The sequence below is a fragment of the Pongo abelii genome, chromosome 18, assembly GCF_028885655.2.
Source record: "Pongo abelii isolate AG06213 chromosome 18, NHGRI_mPonAbe1-v2.0_pri, whole genome shotgun sequence".
NCBI lineage: Eukaryota > Metazoa > Chordata > Mammalia > Primates > Hominidae > Pongo > Pongo abelii.
Window position 1 is genome coordinate 74,242,888 of NC_072003.2, and position 24,505 is coordinate 74,267,392.

Below are 24,505 nucleotides of genomic sequence, written 5' to 3' on the forward strand. Positions count from 1 at the left end.
TCACGACTGTAATCCCAGCACTTTGGGAGGCCAAGGCAGGCAGATCACTTGAGGTCACGAGTTCGAGACCAGCCTGGACAATATGGTGAAACCCCCGTCTCTACTAATAATACAAAAATTAGCCAGGCATGGTGGCGCACACCTGTAATCCCAGCTACTCGGGAAGCTGAGGCAGGAGAATCATTTGAACCTGGGAGGCAGATGTTGAAGTGAGCTGAGATCACGCCACTGCACTCCAGCCTGGGCAACAAGAGTGAAACTCCATCTCAAAACAAACAAACAAACAAACAAAAAACCTTTCTCTCTCTAAATAAACAGATAAAACAAAAGAAAAACACATAAAGTAATCTTTGCTTTATCATTTTCTAAATCAAATTCCACCACAGGCACCCTGGGCAAACCCAACATCCTTAAGCAGTGGCAAACCACCACACTGCCATGCAGCACCCAGAGAGGGCCAGAGGCCTGTGGTGTCCCCTACCCACGCTCTCCTTCCTAGACAGGCAGCGACTGCACAGAACATTCCACCCGACCCAGCTGTCTCACCTTTCCCAGCACTTCCAGGTCAGCTTAGCCCAGAAACAGTGACCCAGGGAAAAAGTGGATCAAGAAAAACTCGAAACCAACTGGAAGCCTCGACTGGGAGGCGGCTGTGCCCCTGGATAATGAACTGTGATGCAGGAGCTCTGTAACCGCTGCCGCCGGAGAGAAAGCCAAGGGCCACTCCCTGACATCCCCATGTCCTCCCAGGCACCACTGACCATGAACTGGGGGATTCTGCTGCATAACCACTCCCCTCCTATGACGAAAATCAGCTCTAGGCCAGGCGCGGTGGCTCACGCCTGTAATCCCAACACTTTGGGAGGCCAAGGCAGACGGGTCACTTCAGGTTAGGAGTTCAAGACCAGCCTGGCCAACGTGGTAAAACCCTGTCTCTACTTAAAAAAAAAAAAAAAAAAACAAATATTAGCTGGGCGTAGTGGTGCACACCTATAATCCCAGCTATTCAGGAGGCTGAGGCAGGAGAATCACTTGAACCCAGGAAGTGGTGGGTGCAGTGAGCCAAGATCGCACCATTGCACTCCAGCCTGGGCGACAGAGTGAGACTTTGTCTCAAAAAAAATCAGCTCTAATCCTTTACCCTGGACTGGACTATATCCGTCCGGGATGTGGTCTGGGATGGGGGTCAACAGCTACACGATGGTGCTTCCTAAATGCCGTCTGTTCCTCACTGTGCTCTTCACCATCTTCTCAGTGAATGCTAATAACCCGCTGACCACCCGGGACCTGTGCAACACAGATGATCAAGCCATGCAAGGAGGATGGTATCATCATTTCGTTCCCAGGGGACTGTGACAAAGCAAGACAGCCAAGGAGCTGTGGAGGGCTGGTGCCTACCTGATGACACGAGTGTGGCCTTGTAAGGTTGTGCCAACTTCCCCACTGCCGTCTTTCCACTTGTAAAGGTCTACTCGTTGGTTACTCTGAAAAGAAGGGAAAGGAGGACACAGGCAAGTACGTTGTGATATATGCCCTTGCCCCAGTCAGCTTAAGGCAGAGAAGAGGAAGCCAGGGATCTCATGCATGGCAGAGATCCTTCAGGCTGAACTTTTCTTTAAAAAGCCATCAGGAATAAGTACAATTAACATTAGCTTGAGCTAACTTCAGCTCAGTATGTAGGTCTGTGAATCTCAAAATGGAAAGGCAGGACTATCTTAAGAGATGCATCTTGAACAGTCACAGCTGAACTGAAGGTGAAGAAGCACTTCTGCACACGAGCTTCATGGGCCAGGAAAATGTCCCGGCCACTAGAGGAACCTCCTCCCTCTGAAGGTCACACACTCGTCTCCCTAGCTGCTGGTACACTGGATGTCTCCAGCTCACCCTTCCATGACCAAATGCCCAGAGTCCACCTACCACAGGTTTTTGTTTTTGTTTTTCTTGAGATGGGATCTATATTGCCCACGCTTTTCTAGAACTCCTAGGCTCAAACAATCCCCTTGCCTCAGAGTCCAGGATAGCTGGGATAAAGTGTGAGGTGTGAGGACTGTGCCATCACAACTGGGTCCCACGACACTTTAAAAACATAGGTGCATAAGAGAAAAAAGAGGCTGGGCTTAGTGGCTCATGCCTGTAATCCCAGCACTTTAAGAGGCTGAGGCAGGAGGACTGCTTGAGCCCAGGAGTTCAAGACCAGTCTGGGCAACACAGCCAGATCGCATCTCTACAAAAAAAATTAAAAATTAGCCAGTCATGGTGGCGCATGCCTGTGGTCTCAGCTACTTGAGAGGCTGAGGTGGGAGGATCGCTTGAGCCTAGGAGGTCGAGGCTACAGTAGGCCGTGATTGTGCCACTGTACTCCAGCCTGGGTGACACAGCAAGACCCCATCTCAAAAAAAAGAAAAGAAAAGAAGAAAGATCCTCAAAAGGGTGTCCCAGAAGGCAAAATTATTTAACACTCATTGAAATATGCCTGTATTTAATTTCTTAAAGGGTTAAGCAGAACGTGACAGGGAAAATGGACCAGAAGAAACCACAGCTACAATAGAAAAATAACTTCCATCAAAGTACATTTCACTTAAATACACAACAAAACAGCAAAGGCTCCCGACATATCATGAGTTTATGAAACACACTGAAAGTGATAAAGATTACTAATAGGCTGAGAACAATGGCAGGCTACTTAATAATTTTTGAAATTTTATATATATATATATATATATATATATATATAATGACTGATTGTCATTTTAGCTCAAAGACAGACAGATGTATAAAATTCTGAGATTTTTATCCTGAAATACCAGTTTCCAAATTGAAAAAGGTAAGATTTTTGTGAAAAGGTTAGGATTCAAAATAGCTTCCAAAGAGAATAGGAATGAAAAGAAAAGTTCCCTCTTCTAATAATATTCCCTGCCATTTCTGGAGGGTCTGCTAGTGCCAGTCCACCTTAACGAATCTGGCCTCTGACTTCTTCCAGCACACGACACAGCGGGTATCATCACCCACATTATAGATGAGGAAAGCAAGGCTTAGAAAATTGTGGGGCCTCTCAAGATAAAAGACAGAATGTTAAAACTAGGACTTGACCTCAGATTTCCCTAACTAAAGCTTTCTCAAAAGGTTGCCTTCCAGCCAGGGGCAGTGGCTCACACCTGTAATCCCAGCACTTTGGGAAGCTGAGGCAGGCGGATCACTTGAGGTCAGGAGTTAGAGACCAGCCTGGTCAACATGGTGAAAGCCCATCTCTACTTAAAAATACAAAAATTAGCTGGGCGTGGTGGCACGTGCCTGTAGTCCCAGCTACTTGGGAGGCTGAGGCACGAGAATTCCTTGAACCTGGGAAGCAGAGGCTGCAACGAACTGAGATGGCGCCACTGCACTCCAGCCTGGGCAACAGAACGAGACTCCGTCTCAAAAAAAAAAAAAAAGAAAGAAAAAGAAAAAAAGTTGCCTTCCAACCAAGAACAAAAGAAAAAAACAGATAAACTTCAATAAAATTAAAGCTTTTGTGCATCAAAGAACACTGTCAAGAATGTAAAAAGACAATCAACAAAAGGGAAGAAAGCATTTGCAAATCATACATCTGATAAAGGTCTAATATCCGGAATATATAAAGAACTCCTACAACTCAACAGTAAAAATGCAAACAACCCAGTTCGAAAAAGGGCAGAGGCAAGGCCGGGCACAGTGGCTCATGCCTGTAATCCCAGCACTTTGGGAGGCCGAGGCAGGCGGATCATGAGGTCAGGAGATCGAGACCATCCTGGCTAACAGGGTGAAACCCTGTCTCTACTAAACATACAAAAAAATTAGCCAGGCATGGTGGTGGACGCCTGTAGTCCCAGCCACTTGGGAGGCTGAGGCAGGAGAATGGCGTGAACCCAGGAGGTGGAGCTTGCAGTGAGCTGAGATAGCGCCACTACACTCCAGCCTGGGCGACAGAGCGAGACTCCGTCTCAAAAAAAAAAGAAAAAGGGCAGAGGCCTTGAACAGACATTTCTCCAAAAAAATGACATATACATGGCCAATAAGATACTCAACATCCTTAGTCACTGGGGAAATGTAAATTAAAACCACAATAAGGCTGGGTGCAGTGGCTCATGCCTGTAATCCAAGCACTTTGGGAGGCCAAGGTGGGTGGATCACCTGAGGTCAAGAGTTTGAGACCAGCCAGACCAACATGGAGAAACCTTGTCTCTAGTAAAAATACAAAATTAGCCAGGTGTGGTGGTGCGTGCCTGTAATCCCAGCTACTCGGGAGGCTGAGGCAGGAGAATCGCTTGAACCCGGGAGGTGGAGGTTGTGGTGAGCCGAGATCGCACCACTACACTCCAGCCTGGGCAACAAGAGTGAAATTCCGTCTCAAAACAAACAAACAAACAAAAAAACAAAAAACATAATAAAGTACCACTTCACACCTTCACACCCACTAGGATGGCTACAATTTTTAAAAAACACAAAAAATAAATTTTGGAGAGGATATGGAAAAATTGGAACTGTGCATTGCTGATGGGAGTATAAAAGGTTTAGCCACTGTGGAAATAGTTGGTGGTTCCCTCCAAAAGTTAAACACAGAATTACCATATGACCCTGCAATTCCACTCTAAGGTGTTTACCCAGAAGAAGTGAAAACAAGTACATCCACGAATATGTTCATACCAGCTCTATTCAATAGCCAGCCAATGTCCTCTGATGGATGGATGGATAGATAAAGAATTACACAATGGAATATTATCCACTCATAAAAAGGAATGAAGTTCTGATACCTGCTATAACATGGATGAACTTCAAAACATTATGCTAAGTAAAAGAAGTCAGACACAAAAGGCCACTATTTTATGATTTCAGGTCTATGAAAGATCCAGAATAGATCAGTCCATTGAGACAGAGCGCAGACTGGTGGTTGCCAGGGGTTGCAACGGAGGGAAGAATGGGGAGAAACTGCTTAATGAATAAAGGGTTTTACCCTGGAGGGACAGAAATGTTTGGGAATTGGATAGAGGTGGTGGTTATACAACACTGTGAATGCAGTGAAGGATACTGAATTGTTCACTTTAAAATGATTAATTGTTAAAGAACAAATTTTAAAAAGGCTGTCTTTGTTAGCACTCCCAAACAAATGCAGTGTTAATCCACTGAGTACAACTACTGAGGCGTCAGCCTAAACCCAATCAGAAGTGATTTCGCTTCCCAGAGGACATCTGACAGTGTCTGGAGACATTTTTGATTGTCATAACAAGGGGAGGAGAGCATACTACTGAGATCTAGCAGGTAGGGCCAGGGATGCCGCTGAACTTCCTACAACGCACAGGACAACCCCCACCACAAAGAATGACCTAACAAGCCAGTAGTGCCAAGGTTAAAAAACCCTGGACTAGACGATCAGGGGCCGAGGGTGAGAGGGGAATAAGGGTCCCGAGGTATAAACCAACTAAAAGAGCTCCTTCTATCACCCAGGAAAGAACTGAGAGTAGAAAGGCAGAAAGACTGACTCTCCCTTTCTCTTTCAGAATAGCCCTGAAAATCAGCGCAACCTTGGACATCCACAATTAAAGGCAGATCCTATTTTGGAAATAGCTGGGAAGGGCGGCTTTCTGTTCCTTCTCAGCCTGACAAAGTTGCTCTTCTTTCTTTGCTCAGATGCTTTCCTTCTGCAGACTGCCTTTCCTGACAAGAACAGACTGAGACAGACTGTAGAGTGGTCCTGCCCCTGGTGAATCAGAATTCCTTTAAATACTCTCCTGACAGCCCAGTGCAAAAAGAGCAAAAATTTAGATCTCTCATTATTCTAGAATACAATGTGACACAGAATCTGGAGAAAGATGCCAAAGAGGTTGTAGTCCAGAATCTTTTTGTATAAAGAAAAGATTTTTGTATTAGAAAACCTAACAAAACTTATACATGTTTTCCCTAGGGAAAAAAAAAAATCACACATAAACAGGCACATAAAATTTGATGGGGTTAATGAAATCTAATGATTCCCAATCAAGGAAGAATCCCTTCCTTTGAATGGAAGGGTAGGGGGAGTCTTCTGATCCCTCTGAAAGCAATGAAGGTCAACTCCACACCAGCTCGCCAATTACCCTCCTTAGAATGTCTTTCAAAGTCATCTGCCATTTGGCCACTGGCTAGTTACATTGCTGCTGATGAAACAGGTTCTCACCACTCACAGAAATGGATGCATCTGCCTGTTTCCCTTTCAAAATCTGAATTCAGTCCCTAGAAATACAAGGCCTGACACCGACGGGACCAGCGAGCATTCCCACATATATTTAATCTGTAACTTGCCTCTGTCTTTTTCTCAGAACCATCCAAACCTCTTTTCCAACTGAGCAATGAGGACTGCATTCTCTTCTCTACATAGGACATAGATCTGCCAGCCCCAGATGACACATTTAACAGCATTCTCCTGTATTCCTTAAATAAGCTCACCGAAGCTGCAAAATAGTGTGCAAAGCTGTCATGAGGATTCCACTGCACAGCTCCAATGTCCCATTTGCTCTGGCGAGAGATCTTTCGGTGACCTTCAAAAGGGGCATCTAGATTGACGATGTACAAGAATCTGCGGCTAGAGACCAACACCAACATTATAACAGTATAAAAACACAACATCATTAGCATTAAGATAGAAAAGCACAATTGGAATTGCATACAATTTGCAAGCAGTGCTCCAAAAAACCCAAACACACATGGCATTTATTTACTCTGAAAGGCAAAGAAGTGACAAGTATAACTCAAGGTGGCTGTCACACAAAGGGAAGAAGTGTCCCTGTGAGAGTCCCACCTCCAGAGATGGCCTTCCCTACCACATCCATCCATGAGAGTCTGGCCTCCTCCCCTGGATTCACCTCCAACCTGCCCTTCTCCCAGCCTTTCCCAATCCCCCAGCTAGGGTTAATTACTAAATTAATTAATTCCACATTACTCCCATTGCATAGTTTGCATTTTGACCGCAGCATTTATCTTGTAGCAGGACTACTAATTTAAGGCTCTTGTCCTGAGTCAACTAAGTGTTCAGAGAATGAACCATGTCTCGAATATTTTTTTCTTTTTTTTTCTTTTTTTGAGACAGAGTCTTGCTCTGTCACCCAGGCTGGAGTACAGTGGTAAGATCTCGGCTCACTGCAACCTCCGCTTCCCAAGTTCAAGCAATTCTCCTGCCTCAGCCTCCCAAGTAGCTGGGATTACAGGCACCCGCCATCACGCCTAGATAATTTTTGTATTTTTTATAGAGACGGAGTTTCACCATGTTGGCCAGGCTGATCTCGAACTCCTGACCTCAGGTGATCCACCCGCCTCAGCCTTCCAAAGTGCTGGGATTACAGGCATGAGGAACCGTGCCTGGCTGTCTTGAATATCTTTGTATGCATCACATCACCAGGCACAGTGCTCTGCACTCAACAAATGTGAGTTAAATTAAACATATCACTTATTACTTAGCCAAAATCCTGCAGAAGCAGAAAATCTCAAAATTCCCCTTACTACTTCCTGGTCAAGAAAACTAAACTAAATCTATCAGGAGGGTTAACAATAACCACAAAAAGGAATAATAATTAAAATAACATATGAAGCGCCAGTCACGTTTAAGGTTCCAATCAACATGAAGGATCTGAAAACAGGGAGGTTCTGCATTCACCTATTTTCTTTTTAAGTAAAATACCCTTGGTGTGTGAATCAACATTTCTGCAGCCATCAGCTATCGATTCTTTGCTAGAGACCACTCCAAGCCTCTGGAGATCAATGAGAATAGGCAGGCTCAAAAATGAAGAAAAAGATTAATCATCCCTGCTCAGAAGAGCCAGGAAATGGCATCCAAAACTCTAGGTGGTAGCAGAACTCTGAGGAGAGATGATGGAGGGAGAAGAAGAAAAGCCAGGGGAATACACAATTTCACAGAATTTACAGGACTTCTAAGAAAGTGCAGAACAAATATCACATAGAATCTCTGGCCTGCGCCAAAGGAATCACCTGATCCTGCGATGGCCAGCTGGCATCGTCCCATCAGAAGAACAACAGGACAAGGCTAGTAGCTATACATGTGAGGTGAGTATCAATAGGGGAGTGCAGAGACCTTACAGGGCAAATGTACAAAGGGTGAACACGCCTGATGGAACATAAGTGTTTATCTTCATTTTCCCCAATGCTCCACTACAATAAAAGTAAAGAAGACAAAAAACCTCCAAAGACAAAGAAAATGAGACAAGAAATGAAAAGCAGGTGGGCAAATGGTAATCGATCTAAAGAAAGCTAAATAGCCCAGGCATGGTGGCTCACAACTCTATTCCCAGCACTTTGGGAGGCCAAGGTGGGTGGATAGTCTCAGGTCAGAAGTGGGAGACCAGCCTGGCCAACATGGTGAAACCCTGTCTCTACTAAAAATACTAAAAAATTAGCTAGACATGGTGGCAGGCACCTGTAATCCCAGCTACTCAGGAGGCTGAGGCAAGAGAATTGCTTGAACCTGGGAGGCAGAGGTTGCAGTGTGCTGAGATCACGCCACTGCACTCCAGCCTGGGCGACAGGCTGAGACTCCATCTCAAAAAAAAAAAAAAAACAAACAAGCTAAATAAAGCCAAAGTACATGGAGAGAGAAGTGAGTGCGAAGCAAGTTGCTTCCCCCCAACTGGAGGCTTTAGTCTCAAGACAAGGGCAAGGGGTAGGGCTAGAAGACAACAAGCAGAACAAAACTAGGAGACCTGTTTGAAAGAGCACTAAGCAGGCCAGGCACAGTGGCCCACGCCTGTAATCCCAGCACTGTGGGAGGCCGAGGTGGATGGATCACCTGAGGTCGGGAGTTCGAGACTAGCCCGACCAACATGGAGAAACCTCTGGCTAATAAAAAAAAATTAGCAAGGCATGGTGGTGCATGCCTGTAACCCCAGCTACTCGGGAGACTGAGGCAGGAGGATCACTTGAACCTGGGAGGCAGAGGTTGCAGTGAGCTGAGATCGCACCATTGCACTCCAGCCTGGGCAACAAAAGCAAAACTCCATCTCAAAAAAAAAACACTAAGGAGAGGGTTATGTGCAACCCATCCAGCCAGGTGGTTGCCTCAGTGGAGAGTGGGTGCTATTCTCCCCTAGAGCAGCCCCAGACCTGGGAAGTGGGAAGTGCTGCACTAAGTCACTCCTCTCTCTATGCGGCACTCACGACTCCGCCTTTTACTCTTCAGATAGACTTCTCAGGAGAAAATGACCAGCCCAGGAAAAAACAAAAGCAAGCAAACAACAACAAAACCCTGGAGATAATGACATTTGGACATCCACTAACAGGGCCTGGTTCCCACCTGATCTCCTCCACCATCTACCCACTTAAAGAGAGATGCCAGTCGCTCTTTAACATTAGCAGCCAACGACGTCAGTCACTGGAGGAAACCTAAAGGATAGAGACTCATGCAACAGAAAGAAAAAAAGCTTTCATGGTTGGAAGCAGCAGCTCACACTGGAACTCTTAGTGCTGCAGGCCGAGGCAGAAGGATTGCTTGAGGCCCGGACTTAAGACCAGCCTGGGCAACCTGGCAAGACCCTATCTGCATAAAAAAAAAAATTATAATAAAATAAAATAAAATTAGCCAGGTGTGGTGACATGTGCCTGTAGTCCCAGCTACTGAGAAGGCTGAGACGGGAGGACTGCTTGCCCAGCAATTCAAGGCTGCAGTGAGCCATGATTGCGCCACTGTGCTCCAGCCTAGGTGACAAAACAGAAAAAGAAAAGGAAATAAAAAACTCCTCCCTTGCCTCCCCACTGCCCTCCAAAATAATAACAATATGAAAAAAAACAGAGAAAGGAAGAAGAAAAGAAGGAATTCAAAGGAAACAGCGATAAATGCAGAAGAGAAAAAATCTTGGAACCAATATTCTCCAAGAGTTAAGAGACAATATAAATAATAATAAACATTAAAACAATAGTTGAAGTTTTTTGAAAATTAAAATAGTTGAAATTTTTTTAAAAATCTGAAAGTAGTGTTAGAAGCTAAAGTTTAGGCCGGGCGTGGTGGCTCATGCCTGTAATCCTAGCACTTTGGGAGGCCGAGGCGGGTGGATTGCCTGAGCTCAGGGGCTTGAGACCAGTCTGGGCAAAACGGTGAAACTCCGTCTCTACTAAAATACAAAAAAGTTAGCTGGGCATGGCAGCATGAGCCTGTAATCCCAGTTACTTGGGAGGCTGAGGCAGGAGAATTGCTTGAACCCAGGTGGCAGAGGTTGCAGTGAGCCGACATCGCGCCACTGCACTCCAGCCTGGGCAACGGAGTGAAACTCCATCTAATAAAAAGAAAGAAGCTAAAGTTTAAAACTCCCAGAATGCCAAACTGACAACAAGGCCAGAAGAAAAGTCATACAAGATATCCAACATTGACTACTAGTAGGAATTCCAACAAGAAAGAATGAGAAGAGAAAATGAGGTCGGGTACAGTGGTTCACATCTGTAATCCCAGCACTTCGGGAGGCTGAGGTGGGTGGATTGCCCAAGGTCAGCAGTTTGAGATCAGCCTGGCCAACATGGGAAAACCCCATCTCTAATAAAACTACAAAAATTAGCTGGGCGTGGTGGCGCTCACCTGTAATCCCAGCTACCTGGGAGGCAGAGGCATGAGAATCACTTGAACCCAGGAAGCAGAAGTGGTTGCAGTGAGCCAAGTTTTCATCACTGCACTCCAGCCTTGGTGACAGAGCAAGATTCCATCTCAAAAATAAAAAAAATAAAAAAATAAAAAGAAAGAAAATGGGAAAATAAAAGGGAGAAAATGATCAAAGACATAATACAGAAAAATTTCTCTAAACTAAAAGATACAGATTTCCAGATTTGAAGGACCTTCCAAGGTTCTAAAAAAAATTTCTGTATCTTAATCAGAATGGTGATTATGAGTATATATATTTATAAATTTTAGGTATTTACTGAAGTTTACCACACTTTAAACAATACTACACATATTGTAAAATTCAGTATAAGAAAATGCCATGTGCAGTGGCTCATGTCTGTAATCCCAGCATTTTGGGGGGCCAAGGCAGGAGGATCACTTGAGCCCAGGAGTTCAAGATCAGCCTGGGCAACATAGGGAGACCCTGTCTGTTCAAAAATAAAAAACTTAGCCAGACAGGTGTGGTGGTACATGCCGGCAGTCCCAGCAGTTCGGAGGTTAAGGTGGAAGGATCACTTGAGCCCTGGAAGTCAAGACTGCAGTGAGCCATGATCTGCATTCCAGCCTAGGCAACAGAGTGAAAACTTGTCTCAAAACAACAACAACAACAAAAAACCCAATATAAGAAAATGAAAGTTCTAAGTCTTCCAAGAATCACCACACTGTTTTCCACAATGGTTGAACTAATTTACATTCCCATCAACAGTGTAAAAGCATTCCTATTTCTCCACAGCCTCACCAGCATCTGTTGTTTCTTGACTTTTTAATAATTGCCACTCTGACTGGTGAGAGATGGTATCTCATTGTGGTTTTGATGTGCATTTCTCTAATGATCAGTAATGATGAGCTTTTTTTCACATGTTTGTTGGCTGCATAAATATCTTCTTTTGAGAGGTGTCTGTTCACGTCCTTTGCCCACTTTTTAATGGGGTTGTTTTTTTCTTGTAAATTTGTTTAAGTTCCTTGTAGATTCTGGATATTAGACCTTTGTCAGATGACTAGGTTGCAAGAATTTTCTCCCATTCTGTAGGCTGATGATAGTTTCTTTTGCTGTACAGAAGCTCTTTAGTTTAATTAGATCCCATTTGTCAATTTTTGCTTTTGTTGCAATTGCTTTTGGTGCTTTTGTCATAAAATCTTTGCCCATGCCTATGCCCTGAATGGTACTGCCTAGATTTTCTTCTAGGGTTTTTATAGTTTTGGATTTTACATTTAAGTCTTTAATCCATCTTGAGTTTATTTTTTTATAAGGTTTAAGGAAGGGGTCCAGTTTCCATTTTCTACATACGGCTAGCCAGTTCTTCCAGCACCACTTGTTAAACAGGGAATCCTTTCCCCATTGATTGTTTTTGTCAGGTTTGTCAAAGATCAGATGGTTGTAGACGTGCAGTCTTGTTTCTGATATCTCTATTCTATTCCATTGGTCTATGTGTCTGTTTTGTACCAATACCATGCTGTTTTGGTTACTGTAGCCTTGTAGGATAGTTTGAAGTCGGGTAGTGTGATACCGCCAGCTTTGTTCTTTTTGTTTAGAATTGTCTTGGCTATACAGGCTCTTTCTGGGTTCCGTATGAATTTTATAGTTTTTTCTAATTCTGTGAACAATGTCAATGGTAGTTTAATGTGAACAGCATTGAATCTATAAATTACTTTGGGAGGTATGGCCATTTTCATGATATTGATTCTTCCTATCCATGAGCATGGAATGTTTTGCTATTTGTTTCTGTCCTCTCTGATTTCCTCGTACAGTGGTTTGTAGTTCTCCTTGAAGAGGTCCTTCACTTCCCTTGTTAGCCGTATTCCTAGGTATTTTATTCTCTTTGTAACAATTGTGAATGGAAGTTCATTCATGATTTGGCTCTCTGCTTGCCTATTGTTGGTGTATAGGAATGCTTGTGATTTTTGCACATTGATTTGGTATCCTGAAATTTTGCTAAAGTTGCTTATCAGCTTAAGAAGCTTTTGGGCTGAGACAACGGGGTTTCCTAGATATAGGATCATGTCATCTGCAAACAGGGGCAGTTTGACTTCCTCTCTGTTTATATTTTATTTTTTTTTTCCTCTCTTCCTATTTGAATATTCATTATTTCTCTTGCCTGATTGCCCTGGCCAGAACTTTCAATACTATGTTGAACAGGAGTGGTGAGAGAATCCTGAAAGACCTAGAGGCAGAAATACCATTTGACCCAGCAATCCCATTATAGGGTATGTACCCAGAGGAATCTAAATCATTCTATTATAAAGATATGGCCAGGCACGGTGGCTCACGCCTGTAATCCTAGCACTTTGGGAGGCCGAGGTGGGTGGATTGCCTGAGTTCAGGAGTTCGAGACCAGCCTGGGCAACATGGTGAAACCCCGTTTCTACTAAAATACAAAAAATTAGCTAGGCGTGGCAGTGTGCACCTGTAGTCCCAGCTACTCGGGAGGTTGAGGCAGAAATGCTTGAACCCGGGAGGCAGAGGTTGTAGTGAGCAGAGATCATGCCACTGCACTCCAGCCTGGGTGACAGAGCGAGACTCCGTCTTCAAAAAAAAATACAAATAAAAATAAAGATACATGCATGCATATGTTCAGTGAAGCACTATTCACAATAGCAAAGACATGGAATCAACCCAAATGCCCATCAATGATAGACTGGATAAAGAAAATGTGGTACACACACATCATGGAGTACTATGCAGTCATAAAAAGGAATGAGATCATGTCCTTTGCAGGGACATGGATGGAGCTGGAAGCCATTATCCTCAGCAACTAACACAGGAACAGAAAACCAAATACCACATGTTCTCAGTTTTAAGTGTGAGCTGAACAGTGAGAACACATGGACACAGGGAGAGGAACAATGCACACTGAGACTTGTTGGGGGTCCAGGGGGAAGGAGAGCATTGGGATAAATAGCTAATGCATGTGGGGCTTAATACCTAGGTGATGGGTTGATAGGTGTAGCAAACCACCATAGCACACGTTTACCTACATAACAAACCTGCACATCCTGCACATGTATCCTGGAACTTAAAATTAAATTAAATTTTTTTAAAAAAGAAAAGAAAATACTTCAGGAGGCCAAGGCAGAGGCAGATGGATTGCTTGAGTCTGGGATGTCAAGGCTGCAGTGAGCTGAGATCACATCAGTGACTACACTCCAGCCTGGGTGATAGAGTGAGACCCTGTCTCAAAAGAAAGAAAGGGGAAAAGGGAGAAAGAGAGAAAGGGTGAGTGAGAGAGTGAGAGAGTGAGAGAGAGAGAGAGAATATGAAATGAGGCCAAGGTGAGAGGATTGCTTGAGCCCAACAGTTCAAGACCAGCCTGGGCAACAAAGCAAGACCCCCATCTCTAAAAAAAAAAGAAAAAAAGAAAGAAAATGAAATATAAAGCTTCAAGATCATGTTGAAAAATAGTAAAAATGTGTGCCAGGCACGGTGGCTCACGCCTGTAATCCCAGGACTTTGTGAGAGTGAGCCGGGAGGATCACTAGGTCAGGAGTTCAAGATCAGCCTGGCCAATATGGTGAAACCCCATCTCTACTAAAAATACAAAAATCAGCTGGGCATGGTGGTGGGCGCCTATAATCCCAGGTACTCGGGAGGCTATAATCCCAGGCAGGAGAATCACTTGAAACCAGAAGGCGGAGGTTGCAGTGAGTCGAGATCATGCCACTGCACTCCAGCCTGGGCAACAAGAGTGAAACACCACCTCGAAAAAAAAAAAAAAAAATGAGTAGGGAGCTGGAGGCAGAAAAGAGATACCAACTTTCCCTTACCTAGGCACCTAGTATGACACACAAAAAAATGATATCAATAATTTTCTCTGGAGAGGTGGTCAGAGGTAGGAAGGAAATTTACTTTTCATTGTATATCCTTCTGAACTTTTTAAATGTTTACCATGTTGTATGCTTTTTTAAAAAAGGTAAAACACAATTTCAAAATAAATTAATGAAGCTGATAGAAAAGAAAATATTTTCACTGATTTGTAAATGGGTTCATAAACAACTACATTAATGGAAACACAGTGGATCCTAGAGGTAAGGACTGTACTCGAGAGCAACATGAAAGGGAAAGGGGACCAGGACCAACAAAAAAAATTTCTGGCTGGGTATGGCAGCTCACACCTGTAATCCCAGCACTTTAGGAGGCACTTTGGAGGCCAAGGCAGGTAGATCACCTGAGATCAGGAGTTCGAGGTCAGCCTGGCCAACATGGTGAAACCCTGTCTCTGCTAAAAATACAAAAAATGAGCCGGGCGTGGTGGCACACACCTATAATCCCAGCTACCTGGGAAGCTGAGGCAGGAGAATCACTTCAACACAGGAGCCAGAGGTTGCAGTGAGCCGAGATCGTGCCATTGCACTCCAGCCTAGGCGACAAGAGCAAAACTCCATCTCAAAAAAAAAAAAAAAAAAATTTTTTTTTGAGATGGGGTCTTGCTATGTTGACCAGGCTGGTCTTGACCTCCTTGGCTCAAGTGATCCTCCTGCCTCCACTTTGCAAGTAGCTGGGACTACAGGCCATGCGTGGCTTGATTATTACATTTTATCCCAATAGTACAATGTTAGGGTTATTAGAAAAGCAGAGATGGCCCTTAATTGGCAGAGTCTTAAAAATTTTGAGCCAGAAGATGCTACAGAAACTATGTCATTCAGTTCCTTCATGATGAAATCAAATTCCTTCATGAGAAAACCAAAGTCCAGTTAAGCCAAACTGAATAAATGTCCAGGGGCTCACAGTTAGTGGCACCGTCAAACTGGAACTCAGATTCCTTCAATCCTAGAAACCACCTGCTTGACCATAATAGATTACATCCTTCAGGTATGTAGTAGCAAACATCCTTGAGTCTTGTAGTAAACAGAAAATTGCAATTTCAAGTTCAAGCTACCAGTCACTAAAACTTCAAAGGTGTTTTACTGCTTACCTATTAGGGCAGAGATTAAAATAAACTTCAAATAATCCCTCCAAGTAGCCCTGAGACAAACAGGATATCAGAACTAAACCCTATGATCATAATCCTTAAATATTAAGAATAGCTTCCAAGTTCCCAGAATCCCCCTGATTTGCCGAGTTTACAAACTCGGCAAGCTCACTTACCCAGAAAGCACCGCATGCTGCCCAAGACAGTCCACAGACATCGCAGTTGCCTGAGAGAGAGAACACAGAGTCAGTGCTGCCAGCAAACCCAGCCGGGGATAGAAGGCAGAGGTCTCTGTGGCTCTTCCTCTTCCTATCTCCCAAGAAGTCCCCAGCTCGCAGGTATCATTAGTTCTCTACAGTGGATGCTTTTACCCACCCACTTCTAATTCGCAACCAAATTTCACATTCACTTTTTTTATTTTTTGTAGAGACAAGGTCTTGCTATGTTGCCCAGGCTAGACTCGAACTCGTGGTCTCAAGTGATCCTCCCATCTCAGCCTCCCAAGTACACATTCATTTTTGACAACAGGGCAGTTGCTATCTGTTACCCCCACACCAAGACTACACGCAACCAAGCTGGTACATTCTAAATTAAAAAGACAGGCTGGCCGGGGTGGCTCACACCTGTAATCCCAGCACTTTGGGAGGCCAAGGCAGGCAGATCACCTGAGGTCAGGAGTTCAAGACCAGCTTGGTCAACATGGTGAAACCCCGTCTCTACTAAAAATGCAAAAATTAGCCTGGTGTTGTGGCAGGCACCTGTAATCCCAGCTATTTGGGAGGATGAGGCAGGAGAATCGCTTGAACCCGGGAGGTGGAGGTTGCAGTGAGTCAAGATCGAGCCACTGCACTCCAGCCTGGGCAACAGAGTGAGACTCCATCTCAAAAAATAAATAAAAATAAATAAATTGAAGAGACGGAAGTCCTGGAGCCCATGGGGAGGCTGATTAGCTCAGAGAAAACAGCAGCTACTATGTACAAAGAGCCTTCTTCCAAGTGAAACCTAACCTGGACACCCCCACCCCACACACACCCAAGACACCCGTGACTTTTCAAAGGGCATGGACTTCTCCTCAAGCCATATGGCAGTTGGCAATATTCAAACACCACCTCTGCTGAATCCAAGATCATACGCTTGATACTGACATCCCCAGGCCACATTCACTCTGAAATTTCTAGTGCATTTAACTGGTTTCTATTTCCCGGGTCTCCCAATTCCCAGGGAGCACTATCACATCGTTTCAGGATCCAACGTCTAACTCCCAAGAGATGGCACTGAGTCCAAAGAATGTGCATTCAGGCTGAGCACAAGGCTTGTTTTAATCCGGGCAGTTATTGCCCTGAATTTCTTTGGACAAGTTCAAATCCTGCTGCACTCTCATGCCAGTATCATGAAACAGTTTGTGCCACTGTTTGGTTATTAAATGCTCTAAGTTCTCTCCAAGAGAGTATCAACGAAGAATCCATTTTACACATTCTGCCACTGCCACAATCACAAATCACAAATGGTAAGCACCTTCTTTCCCTCACCCTCGCTGGCCTTATTTAGTGGGTTTCTCAAGTCGTCCACCCTCAAGAAACATCATAAGTAATACTGGGGACAAGAAGCCAGAGTACTCTCACCGGAGGCTGCAAAGAGATTAATATGCATCCTTCAGTGCACCAGTCAGGAGCAGACAGAAGCCCAGAAGGAAAGGCAGGCAGTGAAATTAGATGCCATTTCCAGGATTCCTCTGTGCAATTTACAGACGGTAAGGAGATGATAAGGAGGAGGGCAAGACAGTTCCTCTAACAAGATCTGTGTAATCTTTCTGGGGAGTCTGTGGTAGGCAGAATCCTAACAGATAGCCCTGAAGATTCCAGGCCCTTGGTATATACACACCTTTTCCCTGCCATTCAACATTCACTGAACACGAATCTAGCTACTATTGGGAAGGGATTTTATGGATGTAATTAAGGTCCCAATCAGTTGACCTTAAGATAGAACTCGGCCGGGCGCGGTAGCTCATGCCTGTAATCCTGGCAATTTGGGAGGCCAAGGCGGGTGGATCACCTGAGGTCAGGAGTTCGAGATCAGCCTGGCCAACACGGTGAAACCTCATCTCTACTAAAAATACAAAAATTAGCCAGGCGTGGTGGCAGGCACCTGTAATCCTAGCTACTCAGGAGGCTGAGGCAGGAGAATCACTTGACCCTGGGAAGCAGAGGTTGCAGTGAGCCAAGACATGCCATCGCACTCCAGCTTGGGCAATAAAGCGAGACTCGGTCTCAAACAAAACAAAAAAAAAGATAAAAAGACCTCAAACAACCCAAATGTCCACCAATGGAGGAACAGATAAACAAAACGTGGTACAGACATATAATGGAATATTATTCAGCCTTAAAAGGGAAGGCAATTCTGATACATGCTACAACATGGATGAAGCTTGGAAACATGCTAAGTGGAGTATCCCAGATGCAAAAGGACAAATATTATATGACTCCACCTAAAGCAGATGAACTCATAGAAACAAAAAGTAGAATGGAGGTTGCCAGGGTCTACAGGAAGTAGAGAATGCGGAATTACTGTTTAATGGGTACAGAGCTCCTATTTGGGATGATGAAAAGTTAGAGGACGGGGAGACTGAGAAACTGAGTCTCATCAGCCCTTTAAATCTATGTCTAGATGTCAGAGACAGGAAGTCAGAGATTAAAAGGGTGAGAGATTCAACATGAAGATTCTCATTGCTGGCTGCAAAGACAGAAGGACATGGCAAGGACCTGAGACAGCATGTAGGAGCTGAGAGTGCCTGGACTTCTGACCTACAGAGCTGTGAGCTAATAAATGGATGTTGTTGTAAGATGCTAAATCTGGACCGGGTGCAGTAGCTCACACCTGTAATCCCAGCACTTTTGGAGGCCGAGGCAGGCGGATCACCTGAGGTAAGGAGTTCAAGACCAGCCTGGCCAACAAGGCGAAACCCCATTTCTACTAAATATACAAAAATCAGCCAGGGGTGGTGGCATGCATCTGTAGTCCCAGCTGCTCGGGAGGCTGAGGTAGAAGGATCGCTTGAACCCAGGAGGTGGAGGCTGCATGCAGTAAGCTGAGATCTTGCCACTGTACTCCAGCCTGGGCGACAGAGCAAGACTATGTCTAAAAAAAAACAAAACAAAACAAAAACGGCAAATAGACTATCATAACTCATCCATATCAGAGGAAGTTATTTTAAAAAAGAAAAACTACCACTACCACCACAACACCACCTATGTGATTTTCCCCACCACTACCCTAGAAAAAACAGGTTACCACCATGTTTGCAGGAGCACACTGAGGAAGGTTACACTAAGCTGTCCCAAAGAAGGAATGGAGAAAGGGAACACTGAGCAAAGGAAATGAAAACGACCTAACCAGAGAAAGTGAGTGCTTTGTGGGGAAAAGGAGTCTGCAATCCAAGCCCTCTCCACCCTCAGCACACCCGGTGGGGAATTCTAGACATGGGTTAAGAACCACGGGACTGTGGGATTTTTGTATGACCACACTGCAAGTGAGGAGGGGAAGCCCTGCAAGGACTGAGATAGAATTTCCCAGCCGTCTGAAGAAAGGTGCCTGCTGAAGATTAAAGACAGGTTAGAGATGTAAAGTGGCATTTTATATCCACTTACAGATTAAATTTAAACTGGCTAGTTATAAACATATATATATATAACACATATTTGTTTTGTTTTTGAGACGGAGTCTCGCTCTGTCACCCAGGCTGGAGTGCAATGGCACGATCTTGGCTCACTGCAACCTCCGCCTCCCGGGTTCAAGTGATTCTCAGGCCTCAGCCTCCCAAGTAGGTGGGATTACAGGTGCATGCCACTACCCCTGGCTAATTTTTTGTATTTTTAGTAGAGACGGGGTTTCACCGTGTTAGCCAGGATGGTCTCAATCTCCTGACCCTGTGATCCACCCACCTCAGCCTCCCAAAGTACTGGGATTACAGGTGTGAGCCACTGTACCCGGCCTGTTTTTTGTTTGTTTGTTTGTCTGAGATGGAGTTTCACTCTTGTTGCCCAGGCTGGAGTGCAACGGCATTAGCTCACTGCAACCTTTGCCTCCCGGGTTCAAGCGATTCTCCTGCCTCAGCCTCCCAAGTAGCCGAGATTACAGGCATGTGCCACCACATCCGGCTCATTTTTGTATTCTTTGGGTTTCACCATGTTTCTCAGGCTGGTCTCGAACTCCTGACCTAAGGTGATCGCCAGCTCAGCCTCCCAAAGTGTCACATAGGTTGGAGTACAGTGGCACGATCTCAGCTCACTGCAGCCTCAAACTCCTAGATTCAAATGATCCTCCCACCTCAGCCTGCTAATTTTTGTGGAGTTTTGGGGGGTTTCTTGAGACAGGGTCTCAACTTTCTGCCCAGGCTGGAGTGCAGTGGCTCAATCTCAGCTCACTGCAACCTCTGCCTCCTGGGTTCAAGTGATCCTGTCACCTCAGCCTCTCACATACCTGGGACCACAGGCGCATGCCACCACACCCAGCTAATTTTTTGTATTTTTGGTAGAGATGGGGTTTCACCATGCTGCCTAGGCTGGTCTAGAACTCCTTTCCCTATTATTAATTTTTGTCAACTTTGTCAAAGATCAGTTGGTTGTAGGTATGTAGCTTTATTTCTGTGTTCTCTATTCTGTTCCATTGGTCTATATATCTAGTTTTGTAGCAGTACCATGCTGTTTGAGTTACCACAGCCTTGTACTATAATTTAAAGGCAGGCAATGTGATACCTTGTCATTTGTCATTTCACTTAATTCTACTTATCTTCTAAGTCCCAAGACATACCACCCCTAAAAAGCTCTCCCAGAATGGCGTGAACCCAGGAGGCGGAGCTTGCAGTGAGCTGAGATGCGCCAGCCTGAGGGACACAGAGAGACTCCGTCTCAAAAAAAAAAAAAAAAAAAAAAAAAAAAACAGCTCTCCCAGGGACCTCTCTAAGCAGGTTCCACCTTTTCCAAATGCACTTTCTCTGCCCCTCCATCACAGAACTTGCCACAATTTGCTTTGTGTTTAGTTACTTTTATACGCATCTTTCTTCTCCAACTAGCTGATGAGTCCCTGCTGAGCATGGTCTATTTCATTTCTCCCAGAGCACCCAGGAAGGTGCTTTGTACACAGAGGTGCTCTGTAAAAATCTGTAGTATGAAAGATGGTTGTTGTGGCTGGGCATGGTGGTGCACACCTATAATCCCAGGACTTTGGGAAGCCAAGGCAGCAGGATCGCTTGGAGCCCAGGAGTTCGAGACCAGCCTGGACAACATGGTGAAACAACATTTCTTAAAAAAAAAAAAAAATTAGCCAGGAATGGTGTACGCACTTGTAGTCCCAGCTACTTGGGGGGCTGAGGGGAGGATAACTTGAGCCCGAGAGGTTGAGGCTGCAATGAGCCATGTTCACACCACTGCACTCCTGGCTAAATGACAAAGCAAGACCCTGTCTAAAAAAAAAAAAAAGCCAAAAAAAAAGATGGTAGGTCAGAACCAAGTCAAAATCAGGGTTCTTCCAGCTCACGTTGTACCAAGGTGTTCCTTGACGTCTCTGAGAATATTTTTGGTAGTTTCTCTTGATAATTCCCCTTAAAAATTTATCACCCACGAGTTTATCTAAACTTTTAAAGTTCATTTGTTTCGTTAATACCTCCTAGGACAATAAACTTCAATAGCTCACTGCCTGCTGTGTGAGACATTCTATTAGAACAATGTGATGAAAAAAATTTTGTGTTTCTGACAGTGGTCCCAAAAAGAGAGAAAAAAAAGATTTGTGTACCTTACCCATACACTTTATACTGTAAAATTTTCATCAGTTTTCCTTCCTTTCTTCTTTTTTTTTTTTTTTTTTGAAATGGAGTCTTGCTCTGTCACCCAGGCTAGAGTGCAGTGGCGCAATCTCAGCTCACTGCAACCTCCGCCTCCTGGGTTCAAGCAATTCTCCCGCCTCAGCCTCCTCAGTAGATGCGATTACCGGTGTCTGCCACCGTGCCTGGCTGTTTTTTGTATTTTTAGTAGAGATGGGGTTTCACCATGTTGGCCAGGCTGGTCTCAAACTACTGACCTTAAGTGATCCACCTGCCTGGGCCTCCCAAAGTGCAGGGATTACAGGTGTGAGTCACCGCACCCAGCCTCTCTCTAAGAGAGTGTCTCACTCTGTTGCCCAGGCTGGAGTGCAGTGGCACTCACTGTAACCCCAAACTTCTGGGCTCAAGTGCTTATCCTGCCTCAGGCTCCCAAGTAACTGGTACTACAGGTGCACACCACCACACCCGGCTAATTTCAAAATTTTGTGTAGAGATGGGGAGTCACTATGTTGCCCAGGCTGGTGTTGAACTCCTGGGCTCAAGCAATCTTCCTGCCTCAGCCTCAGCCTCCCAAGGGGCTGGGGTTATGGGCATGTGCCACCATGCCCAGCCAAACTCTTGCTTTTCCATACTGAAAAGTCCTCCTCAACTGTAGGAAAACAAACTTACTGTCCAGGACTGCTCTCTATCAAAACAGGCATCTTTAAACAGAAGAGAATGAAGTTCTTCTTAGAAGCCTTTGTTCCTTCAACTGCAAGAAGGATGGTGACTTTTGGCACACTTAACACTTTAGGAATTACTTGCCCTTTATGAAATGAGAATTGATGGTGATATTTGATTCTTATTCTCTTGGAGTAAGTATAATTAATAATTTGGAAACGTCAAGCTAACTGATGGCTAATGAAGGAAATCAATTCCATAAGACTCTATTAGACTACAAATTGCTGCTGTCCTCATTTAAAAAACTTCTTGGTGAGTCAACTTCCAAAGGCAACAGTGTTCTGAAGCACTTGGTTTCAGCAATCCAAAGCAACAGACCACAATTTATCAAAGGGAGGAAAAATTCTGCCCTTTCTCCAGGCATAAAATGGAGGTAGCCTGTTGCAGCAGGAACGGTATGCATGGGCTTTGCAGTCAGAATTCGATTAAAACTCATGTCTAGGCCAGGCACGGTGGCTCACGCCTGTAATCTCAGCATGTTGGGAGGCCGAGGTGGGTGGATCACTTGAGGTCAGGAGTTTGAGACCAGCCTGGCCAACATGGCTACTAAAAATACAAAAATTAGTCAGGCATGGTGGCGCACACCTGTAATCCCAGCTACTCAGGAGGCTGAGGCACAAGATTCACTTGAACCTGGGAGATGGAGATTGCAGTGAGCTGAGATGGAGCCACTGCATTCCAGCCTGGGTGACAGAGCGAGACTGTCTTAAAAAAAAAAAAAAGAGGTTTTACAGACTAAAGCCACAAACTGAAAACCACTGATTATTAAAAGCGTCCGACCATTTCAAAGGACAAGATCCAATTTCTACTTAAATTAGATATTGGCCAGGCACGGTGGCTCACGCCTGTAATCCCAGCACTTTGGGAGGCCAAGGCGGGCAGATCACCTGAGGTCTGAGGTCGGGAGTTTGAGACCAGCCTGACCAACAAGGACAAACCCCGTCTCTACTGAAAACACAAAAAATTAGCCAGGTGTGGTGGCGCATGCCTGTAATCCCAGCTACTCAGGAGACTAAGGCAGGAGAATCGCTTAGAACCCAGGAGGTAGAGGTTGCAGTGAGCCGAGATTGCGCCATTGCACTCCAGCCTGAGCAACAAGAGCAAAACTCCGTCTCAAAAAAACATAAAATTAGATATGAACACTGCTGCCAAAGCTGGTTTGTTTTGTTTTTCAGATTGGGGTGGGGGTGGGGGGCGGGTCTCTCTCCATCACCCCAGCTGGAGCACAGTGGCGTTGCAGCCTCAAACTCCTGGGCTCAAGCAATCCTCCTGCCTCAGCCTCCTGAGTAAATGGTACCACAGGCACAAGCCACCATGCTCAGCCAAGTTTTTCATTGTCTGTAGGGATGGGGTCTTAATCTGTTGCCCCGGCTGGTCTCGAACCCCTGGGCTCAAGTGATCCACCAGCCCTGGTCTCTCAAAGTGCTGAGATTACAGGCGTGAGCCACCATGCTTGGCCCAACAGTTTCTGAGCCATCCTTGTCTAACACTCACTACACGTTACCTATCGGAGACTCTTGTTCACACGCTCAGCAATAGGGGTGTTGCTCAGGAAGTCTTCTCTTTCAAATGAGAACATTCTTTGAATGTCATGGTGGATTGTAAAATTAAAAATTAATTAATTCAGCCAGGCGCAGCAGCTCATACCTGTAATCCCAGCACTTTGGGAGACCGAGGCAGGCAGATCACCTGAGGTCAAGAGTTCAAGACCAGCCTGGCCAACATGGCGATACCCTGTCTCTACTAAAACACAAAAATTGGCCAGGCGCAGTGGCCCACGCCTGTAATCCTAGCACTTTGGGAGGCCGAAGCAGGTGGATCACCTGAGGTCAAGAGTTCGAGACCAGCCTGGCCAATATGGTGAAATCTTGTCTCTACTAAAAATACAAAAATTAGCTGGGCATGGTGGCAGGCACCGGTAATCCCAGCTACTCAGGAGGCTGAAGCAGGAGAATTGCTTCAACCCAGGAGGCGGAATTTGCAGTGAGCTGAGATTATGCCACTGCACTCCAACATGGGTGAAAAGCAAGACTCCATCTCAAAAACAAAGAAAAAAATTGATTAAATTTAATTAAATGGAAACATTCTCACTTTCCCACAAACTAAAATGGCACGCACTAGGTACTACTAGGTACGTCACCTTATCTTTCTGGGGCTCACACTCCTCATCTGCAAAATGACAGGGCAGAGGAGAGGGCTATTTTGTCAGGCCAAGTGTGTTGCTTCCTTAGGCCAGTTTTCTAATTTAATAATAATGGTAATTAACATTTATCAACTGCTTAACATATACTGACCACTATGCTAGGTGCTCCGCACAGATATTGTCATTTAATCCTCACAGCCAGTCTACAAGGTAGTGTGCAGAAAAGAGTTGGCACAGCGGGCATGAGGCTACTATCCTTGTGAGGCCTGCTTGCAAGG

The 24,505-nt window shown here is 44.9% G+C and overlaps 1 protein-coding gene across 11 annotated transcripts in view; it reads right to left on the bottom strand.

Annotated features, from left to right (window-relative positions):
• The window catches only part of WDR59 (WD repeat domain 59), a 151,611-nt gene that overhangs the window by 116,669 nt on the left and 10,437 nt on the right, over positions 1-24,505 (bottom strand). For all 11 annotated transcript variants that reach the window (XM_054534137.2, XM_054534136.2, XM_063717762.1 and 8 more), the window contains exons 2-4: positions 15,726-15,775; positions 6,436-6,571; positions 1,399-1,484 (exon numbers count right to left, since the gene is read on the bottom strand). In XM_054534137.2, coding sequence (XP_054390112.1) covers positions 1,399-1,484; positions 6,436-6,571; positions 15,726-15,775 — 272 coding nt within the window. The remainder of the gene's footprint in view (positions 1-1,398; positions 1,485-6,435; positions 6,572-15,725; positions 15,776-24,505) is intronic.